Source organism: Camelina sativa, chromosome 1, assembly GCF_000633955.1.
Source record: "Camelina sativa cultivar DH55 chromosome 1, Cs, whole genome shotgun sequence".
Classification (NCBI taxonomy): domain Eukaryota; kingdom Viridiplantae; phylum Streptophyta; class Magnoliopsida; order Brassicales; family Brassicaceae; genus Camelina; species Camelina sativa.
The window spans coordinates 13,296,651-13,306,791 of NC_025685.1; the positions used below are offsets into that span (position 1 = coordinate 13,296,651).

At 38.3% G+C, this 10,141-nt stretch overlaps 2 protein-coding genes across 3 annotated transcripts in view; both read left to right on the forward strand.

Moving 5' to 3' along the window:
- Positions 7,566 to 8,526, forward strand: LOC109126363 (heat stress transcription factor C-1-like). Its single transcript, XM_019229880.1, has 2 exons — positions 7,566 to 8,109; positions 8,266 to 8,526. Exons 1-2 carry the CDS (start codon positions 7,873 to 7,875, stop codon positions 8,524 to 8,526), a joined length of 498 nt encoding a protein of 165 aa, XP_019085425.1. The 5' UTR covers positions 7,566 to 7,872.
- The window catches only part of LOC104789585 (heat stress transcription factor C-1-like), a 2,506-nt gene continuing 1,174 nt past the window's right edge, over positions 8,810 to 10,141 (forward strand). Inside the window, exons 1-2 of one of the 2 annotated variants that reach the window (XM_010515257.2) lie at positions 8,810 to 9,343; positions 9,500 to 10,136. In XM_010515257.2, the coding sequence (XP_010513559.1) occupies positions 9,107 to 9,343; positions 9,500 to 10,136 (874 nt within the window). In that variant the 5' untranslated portion in view covers positions 8,810 to 9,106. The remainder of the gene's footprint in view (positions 9,344 to 9,499; positions 10,137 to 10,141) is intronic. The other variant, XM_010515265.2, reaches the window with a different exon arrangement.

Below are 10,141 nucleotides of genomic sequence, written 5' to 3' on the forward strand. Positions count from 1 at the left end.
GATTGATCCTGCTTATGAGATTGGTGCTTTAAATTTTGTTAAAGAGGTTACTGATGCTATAGGAGGATCTGATCAGTTGGTAATATGACCATGTACGGACTGTCACAATGTTGATCGACATTTAGGCAGTGTAGTAGTAGATCACCTAGTAAGTAAGGGAATGGACGAGGCTTACAAGATACAGAGGGAGTGGTATCATCATGGAGAAGTGGTTTCAGTAGACAGCAAAGTCAGTGGAATGAAGAGGTTTTAGAGTTATACAGAGCTGTTGAATACTTAGATGCAGAGTTAGCTGGTCAGGGTCAATTAGTGGATGATGCTGAGGGTGAGGCCGATGACAAGAAAGAGGACGAGTTCCTTGCAAAACTAGCAGATGCTGAAACTCCTTTATACCCTACGTGTGCAAATCATAGCAAATTATCAGCCATTGTTTCACTGTACAGAATCAAGATAGAAAATGGCTGGTCAGACAAAAGCTTCAACGATCTTCTAAGGACTTTGCCAGACATGTTACCGGAGGAGAATGTTCTACATACCTCAATGTATGAAGTGAAGAAGTTTCTCAAGTCTTTTGATATGGGTTATCAGAAGATTCATGCTTGTGTTAATGGTTGTTGTCTATTCAGGAAAAAGTTGAAGAAGCTTGACAATTGTCCTAAGGCGTCGAGATGGAAGGTAAACATGCACACTAGTCAGATAAAGAAAGGTGTCCCCCAGAAAGTTTTACGGTACTCTCCAATTATACCGCGACTGAAGAGGATGTTTAGGTCTGAGCAACTTGCCAAGGACCTGCGATGGCATTTTTCAAACAAGAGTAGTGATGGAAAACTGCGTCACCCTGTAGATTCTGTTACATGGGATCAGATGAATGCCAAATACCCTGCGTTTGCTGCTGAACCAAGGAACATCCGTCTGGGACTTTCGACTGATGGATTTCACCCTTTCAATATTTAGAACAGCAGATACAGTTGTTGGCCAGTTTTGCTAGTGAATTATAATATGGCTCTTGACCTATGTATGAAGAAGGAGAACATCATGCTAAGCTTGTTGATTCATGGGCCACAGCAACCTGGTAATAGCATGATGTTTACTTGTTAAGATGAATATTGTTGGGGAAGCAGTTGGATCAATGATTGCATGGCCTCATAATTTTACTGTTGTTATAGACGACGCGATACCAGAAGAAGACATTGATCCTAAGGTACGGTTTGAGTTTCTTTCATATGTTTACCATTAATTTTACATTTCAGATAGCCATAATCATCTTCTTCTCTGTGTATGTTTATTAGAGTCCAAGCCCAGAATCTATCAACTACTGCAGACTACTACATTGGGGAACAAATGATGAAGAACTTGTGGCAGAAGGTCGGTGGCAAAGCAGCGATAAGGACGCATTGGTTAATGGAGTTCCTATTGGACCAAAAGCTGTTAAAATATTCCTAGATGTTGTGCATGAACCTGAAACATTTCTATGGAGGCCCAATTCTAAACTGACAATCCTTGAGGACTGTTTGAAGACTTTTATAGCATGGCCTGCGCACAAAGTAACGTTATGCGGACTAAACAGTGAAACACCAGCACGTTCAGTGTCTCCTTTTCAACCAGATTCTGCAGGAACACCCACAGCTCCTTTGAAGAAACCTCAGAAGGATTCACAATCCTTTTCACAGTCTCCTACTCAACAATTTCAGGTAACATCTATCATTTCTGTACAAAGATATGTGATGGTTAATTTTGATAGTTTTAAAGCAGTGACTAAGTACTTCTTTTCGGGAAAACATTGCAGCATAAAAGTCCTACAGACGGTGTTGTCAACGAAAATAAGAAGTGCATGTTGATGGATGTTACTGGCAATAAAAGGGTGGTTGCTGAAGGAAGATGGTCTTCAAACAATCCTGACATAACAGTTCACTTTGTTCCTTTGTTCCCTGATGGAGTTCGTGTATGGATAAACGTAGTAAAGGTCAATGATGCCGCTGTTTGGAGGTCTTCTTCTCAGATTGAGTGTATGGAAGATGCAATAGGTACCACCATTGCATGGCCAACGGACAAAGTAATCATCGTCTAAGCTGTTGGAGTAAGGAGCACTATAACTTTCTTTTTTTTTCATGCTTGAACGTTTGGTTGAGACTTGGTACTTGAATGGTTNGACCATGTACGGACTGTCACAATGTTGATCGACATTTAGGCAGTGTAGTAGTAGATCACCTAGTAAGTAAGGGAATGGACGAGGCTTACAAGATACAGAGGGAGTGGTATCATCATGGAGAAGTGGTTTCAGTAGACAGCAAAGTCAGTGGAATGAAGAGGTTTTAGAGTTATACAGAGCTGTTGAATACTTAGATGCAGAGTTAGCTGGTCAGGGTCAATTAGTGGATGATGCTGAGGGTGAGGCCGATGACAAGAAAGAGGACGAGTTCCTTGCAAAACTAGCAGATGCTGAAACTCCTTTATACCCTACGTGTGCAAATCATAGCAAATTATCAGCCATTGTTTCACTGTACAGAATCAAGATAGAAAATGGCTGGTCAGACAAAAGCTTCAACGATCTTCTAAGGACTTTGCCAGACATGTTACCGGAGGAGAATGTTCTACATACCTCAATGTATGAAGTGAAGAAGTTTCTCAAGTCTTTTGATATGGGTTATCAGAAGATTCATGCTTGTGTTAATGGTTGTTGTCTATTCAGGAAAAAGTTGAAGAAGCTTGACAATTGTCCTAAGGCGTCGAGATGGAAGGTAAACATGCACACTAGTCAGATAAAGAAAGGTGTCCCCCAGAAAGTTTTACGGTACTCTCCAATTATACCGCGACTGAAGAGGATGTTTAGGTCTGAGCAACTTGCCAAGGACCTGCGATGGCATTTTTCAAACAAGAGTAGTGATGGAAAACTGCGTCACCCTGTAGATTCTGTTACATGGGATCAGATGAATGCCAAATACCCTGCGTTTGCTGCTGAACCAAGGAACATCCGTCTGGGACTTTCGACTGATGGATTTCACCCTTTCAATATTTAGAACAGCAGATACAGTTGTTGGCCAGTTTTGCTAGTGAATTATAATATGGCTCTTGACCTATGTATGAAGAAGGAGAACATCATGCTAAGCTTGTTGATTCATGGGCCACAGCAACCTGGTAATAGCATGATGTTTACTTGTTAAGATGAATATTGTTGGGGAAGCAGTTGGATCAATGATTGCATGGCCTCATAATTTTACTGTTGTTATAGACGACGCGATACCAGAAGAAGACATTGATCCTAAGGTACGGTTTGAGTTTCTTTCATATGTTTACCATTAATTTTACATTTCAGATAGCCATAATCATCTTCTTCTCTGTGTATGTTTATTAGAGTCCAAGCCCAGAATCTATCAACTACTGCAGACTACTACATTGGGGAACAAATGATGAAGAACTTGTGGCAGAAGGTCGGTGGCAAAGCAGCGATAAGGACGCATTGGTTAATGGAGTTCCTATTGGACCAAAAGCTGTTAAAATATTCCTAGATGTTGTGCATGAACCTGAAACATTTCTATGGAGGCCCAATTCTAAACTGACAATCCTTGAGGACTGTTTGAAGACTTTTATAGCATGGCCTGCGCACAAAGTAACGTTATGCGGACTAAACAGTGAAACACCAGCACGTTCAGTGTCTCCTTTTCAACCAGATTCTGCAGGAACACCCACAGCTCCTTTGAAGAAACCTCAGAAGGATTCACAATCCTTTTCACAGTCTCCTACTCAACAATTTCAGGTAGCATCTATCATTTCTGTACAAAGATATGTGATGGTTAATTTTGATAGTTTTAAAGCAGTGACTAAGTACTTCTTTTCGGGAAAACATTGCAGCATAAAAGTCCTACAGACGGTGTTGTCAACGAAAATAAGAAGTGCATGTTGATGGATGTTACTGGCAATAAAAGGGTGGTTGCTGAAGGAAGATGGTCTTCAAACAATCCTGACATAACAGTTCACTTTGTTCCTTTGTTCCCTGATGGAGTTCGTGTATGGATAAACGTAGTAAAGGTCAATGATGCCGCTGTTTGGAGGTCTTCTTCTCAGATTGAGTGTATGGAAGATGCAATAGGTACCACCATTGCATGGCCAACGGACAAAGTAATCATCGTCTAAGCTGTTGGAGTAAGGAGCACTATAACTTTCTTTTTTTTTCATGCTTGAACGTTTGGTTGAGACTTGGTACTTGAATGGTTAGATCAATGAGTGTTGTTTTCAGACTTGTACACTTGAATTTTATGTATGGTATTTTTAGTCTACAATAAAGTTCTTCTAAATTTAATTTCTTGCAAAGAATTATATAATATGTATATATATATATATATATAATATAAATATTGGATATATCTATATATATAAATATCGATTATAGAACATAACAAAAAATCACAGCTACGTAAAACTAAATTATAGTGTTAATTTTTTGCAATGAGAAAATAAATTATAGCAAACATACATAGCTACAATAGATAAAAACATATTATAAATATTCTGCTACTATTAACTCCATTATAGTAAATAAAAGACGCTACTAATAATATTATTATAGCAATATTATGACGCTATTATATATTGACAATTAATAGCATAGGTAAAAAGCACTATTGTATGTGCCTCCTCTAAGATAGCACCGGCAAAGACAGCGTTTACGAAATCGATATCAAAACGATATAATGGTGTTTTTCGTGTGCTAACAATGGGCATATTTCTTATAGTGTAAAGGGTGAATTAGTCCAATAACCAAAACAAAAAAACTATAGTTGTAAATAACACTCTATTTAAAAAAATAGAAGATTAGGATGAGGACAGTGGAAAATTATCAATGGTTGTGGAGGCAGTGGTGGTTGTTTGTCGGAATTGGTGGCCAGTGGCAGTGACCGGAGACCGGTGGCCAGAGATGATGGCCGGAGGTGGTAGTTAGAGATGGTGGCCGGAGGTAGTTGGCCGATGGTGGTAGGCCGACGGTGGTAGGCCGACGGTGGTAGGCCGAAGGTGGTAGGCCGAAGGTGGTTGGCCAAAGATGGTTGGCCGAAGGTGGTTGGTCGGAGGTGGTTGGATGGCGATGGCTGGCCGACGGTGGCTGGCCGGAAGTGGTTGGCCGGAAATGGTTGGACGGTGGTGGCTGGCCGGAGCGGTGGTCGGAGTGGTGGGCGATTGTGGGCGGTGGCTGGCCGGAGCGGTAGTTGGAGTGATGGGGTGGATGGTGATGATGGTGTAAGGGTGATGGTAAGAAATATAAAATTGTCAATAATACACAAAATATATCTTATATAACCTTTTGATGGTTATAATGGTTACCAAGTTAAATATAATTTTTTTGTGTGTTACTTTTGCCAATTTTTTTTTTATAAATTGACAAATTTCTTTAAAAAATAATAATCTTGCACTCTCTTTGGGGTGCTCTTTTTCTCCATGACGTATGAAAGGATGTATATAATTCACTACTAAACTATCTTATCCGTACTACATCAATATTTTTTTATCTGCGATTATACTTAAATTATGTTCGTATATACCTGAATTAAACAACGTAAGTAATAAACAATCCAGAAGAGAGAAAAAAAACACTCGAGTAGTGGAGTGTGAATCGCCAGCTAAAAAGATTCTACACAACGTGTCAAGTCATTACTCGTTCCTTTGTCACTAGCCAGTGCGGACCATGTCAGTATCCCACACACCCACACGCTCGATCGTCCTCTCTTGAAAATATCTCGCACAATGGCTGGGACCAAACTTGCCACCTAAGTAAAGCAATTGACCTAAGGCTTTTGAGGCACCTGCATCTGCATGGGTTCCATATTTGTCCCGTGACAGTAGCATGAAAGCAAAACATGAACTTTTTTTTTTTGTAAAACTAGCAAAACATGAACTTGCCACGTTATTACAAAAGCCAGACCACGTCACCGTCTTAGTGTTAAACAGTATACACTATCTTGCTCTACTTTATTATTTCGTTAGGGACAACAAAAGTTACGAAGTGGGGGAGAGATGTCTCCGATTACTTTTTAATTGCTCCTCTCAATATTTAATAAGTAATCAAATTAGAAACATAAAAGTTAATTGTAGGTTGACAAAGAACCTATAATAATTAAGATATAAATTAGTTGACAATCTTGAATTTATTCAAAAAATATTTATAATCAATTGTCGTAATAGAGAGGTAATTAACCTATCAATCTTGACTACTAATTTTCTACTAAATTCTAGCATTTCGCTTGTGAAAAAATTTCAAGATCCCTTAGGTTTCGAAATTATTGTACTATAAAACTATTAATCAAACAAACAAAAGCTATAGCTTGTGGATTAGCTAACCCCATTTGGCGATCAGATGGATATTTATTGATCAAAACAAATAGCTAACCCCATAAAAAGAAAGGAGACAACAATTAAAAAAAAATGAAAAGTGGAGAAACTGTCTCTCGCCTATACGAGGAGGTCATTGTCTCTTAGCCTCTCGAGGATTAAGGACCATACTTTGATTCAATAAATTGCTGTTTTATTCAAGCTAAATATATTATTATAACACACGTAATATGTGGTTAGCATTTGACCCACGTCCCCTGAATTAACTCTAGATTAATTAATCAGTATATAATTAGGAAAGATTTATATTTAAGATTTGCTATTGGATTTCTCGGTGGTGGCTTGCACAATAAACAATAAAATAGTACTGCCTTTGATGCGTGAGATTTTGATTGGAACTAAGGGTTTTGATTATTAACCAAGCAATCTTTTGTCGACTGAAGTTGTTTATAGTATATGCTTATGGAATTTTTATTTATATAATACCCCTATATACTTAGATAACTCTTTGCAAGACACTTGCGTGGCTAATTTATTCCAGAGTCCATGGATATGTATACGAAAATAGTGAGCTTTTGCAGATAAAATAGTGAGCTTTTGCAGATAAAATAGTGTGTCTTTGACCACCATGTTTTGTTTTTTTTTCAACTATGTATAAACATCATGTTTACTTGGAATTTAGTGCTGTCGTTTGCAATATATAACGACTAGAGAAAATGTCATTAGATTGTCTTAATGATATGCGACAAAGAAAATGTCTTGATGATATTTCAGGATAAATTCGAGGGCATATGATAAATATATATCTAACAGATATGGTCAGAACTTTTTTTAGACAAGTAGGATATTTTTAAGTTAAAATCTGTATATATACCTACGCTAAGTATTTAAATATAATTATAAAAAGAACAAATATTATAGAATTTAATTAAAAATATATATTCTCTCTTTTTTCACTTTCTAAGATATTTTAGAAATTTATCTTTGCTTCACCTAAATTTATTCTTTACAAAATTTTATTTAGACTATACAAACCAAACTGAGTGGGGCTGTTATGTATTCTTCTTATATCTCAATAACTGGTTCCTACAAACAAAGATCACACTATAGTCTATATAGTTTTCATGAGTAACGATCGAATAAAAATCGTAACACAGCTTGATATGCATAACTATTAACAATTTCATAGTATTAACTTGTCACATAAGAAAATAACTTGTCACATAAGAAAATAATACTATTAACAAAAACAAAAAGGGCAAAAAAGACCTGAAGCTTTGGGGGGGACACCTGCATTAGGTCCCACTAGTTCACCCGTGACACCGTAAAAGGAAAACACGAAGTCGCCACGTTATCAAAAATAGCAAGCCACGTCAATACAGTCTCACTGTCACAACCACTTATACTTACTATTTTTCACAATTTAAGATGCTATTTTTTTTTTGTTTATATAAACCCACCAGCTTGCTCCTTAATTTCTTTACGAACAACAAACATATAAAGCGATAAAAAAACGAGAGAGAGAAAGAGAGAGAGAGAAAAAAATATATAGATATGGAGGACGACAATAATAACACCAACACCAACACCAACACCAACAACGTGATCGCACCTTTCATAGTGAAAACTTATCAGATGGTCAACGATCCTTCGACCGATTGGCTCATCACTTGGGGACCTGCTCATAACAGCTTCATAGTCGTTGATCCTCTCGACTTCTCTCAACGGATCTTGCCTGCTTATTTCAAACACAACAATTTTAGCAGCTTCGTTCGCCAACTCAATACCTATGTAATTCATCTTTACTCTTTCTTTCTTTCTTTCTTTTTCGGGTACGGTTAAAAATTCAGAACTTTTGGACCTAAACTCATACATCTTCTCGACAAAATCGAAACAGAGGAAAAATATTTCTCTTCCTATACTAATTTGTTTCTTTTTTTTCTTTAGGGGTTTAGGAAAGTGGATCCGGACAGGTGGGAGTTTGCGAACGAACATTTCTTGAGAGGGCAGAAGCACTTACTAAGGAACATAGCACGTAGGAAACACGCGCGTGGGATGTACGGTCAAGATTTGGAGGACGGCGAGATCGTGAGGGAGATCGAACGGTTGAAAGAGGAGCAAAGAGAGCTAGAAGCTGAGATTCAGAAGATGAACCAAAGGATCGAAGCGNATATATTCTCTCTTTTTTCACTTTCTAAGATATTTTAGAAATTTATCTTTGCTTCACCTAAATTTATTCTTTACAAAATTTTATTTAGACTATACAAACCAAACTGAGTGGGGCTGTTATGTATTCTTCTTATATCTCAATAACTGGTTCCTACAAACAAAGATCACACTATAGTCTATATAGTTTTCATGAGTAACGATCGAATAAAAATCGTAACACAGCTTGATATGCATAACTATTAACAATTTCATAGTATTAACTTGTCACATAAGAAAATAACTTGTCACATAAGAAAATAATACTATTAACAAAAACAAAAAGGGCAAAAAAGACCTGAAGCTTTGGGGGGGACACCTGCATTAGGTCCCACTAGTTCACCCGTGACACCGTAAAAGGAAAACACGAAGTCGCCACGTTATCAAAAATAGCAAGCCACGTCAATACAGTCTCACTGTCACAACCACTTATACTTACTATTTTTCACAATTTAAGATGCTATTTTTTTTTTGTTTATATAAACCCACCAGCTTGCTCCTTAATTTCTTTACGAACAACAAACATATAAAGCGATAAAAAAACGAGAGAGAGAAAGAGAGAGAGAGAAAAAAATATATAGATATGGAGGACGACAATAATAACACCAACACCAACACCAACACCAACAACGTGATCGCACCTTTCATAGTGAAAACTTATCAGATGGTCAACGATCCTTCGACCGATTGGCTCATCACTTGGGGACCTGCTCATAACAGCTTCATAGTCGTTGATCCTCTCGACTTCTCTCAACGGATCTTGCCTGCTTACTTCAAACACAACAATTTTAGCAGCTTCGTTCGCCAACTCAATACCTATGTAATTCATCTTTACTCTTTCTTTCTTTCTTTCTTTTTCGGGTACGGTTAAAAATTCAGAACTTTTGGACCTAAACTCATACATCTTCTCGACAAAATCGAAACAGAGGAAAAATATTTCTCTTCCTATACTAATTTGTTTCTTTTTTTTCTTTAGGGGTTTAGGAAAGTGGATCCGGACAGGTGGGAGTTTGCGAACGAACATTTCTTGAGAGGGCAGAAGCACTTACTAAGGAACATAGCACGTAGGAAACACGCGCGTGGGATGTACGGTCAAGATTTGGAGGACGGCGAGATCGTGAGGGAGATCGAACGGTTGAAAGAGGAGCAAAGAGAGCTAGAAGCTGAGATTCAAAAGATGAACCAAAGGATCGAAGCGACAGAGAGGAGACCGGAGCAGATGATGGCCTTCTTGTACAAAGTCGTGGAAGATCCTGATCTCCTCCCGAGGATGATGCTCGAGAAAGAGCGAACAAAGAAGCTAGTCTCGGACAAGAAGAAGCGTCGTGTCACGATGTCCTCCACTGTTAAAGCAGAGGAGGAAGAAGTACTCGAAGAAGACGAAGGTAGGGTCTTTAGAGTGATTTCATCTTCGCCGTCTCCGTCCTCAACTGAGAATCTTTACCGGAATCACTCGCCGGAGAGTTCGTTGGGCTGGTGTGTTCCGATAACGCAACAAGGACAGTTTGGTAACTACGAGACCGGGTTAGTAGCAAACTCGATGATCTCTACGTCCTCGTCTTCCACGTCATCATCGTTGACATCGACGTTGTCTTTACCGGAGAGTGTAAACGGTGGA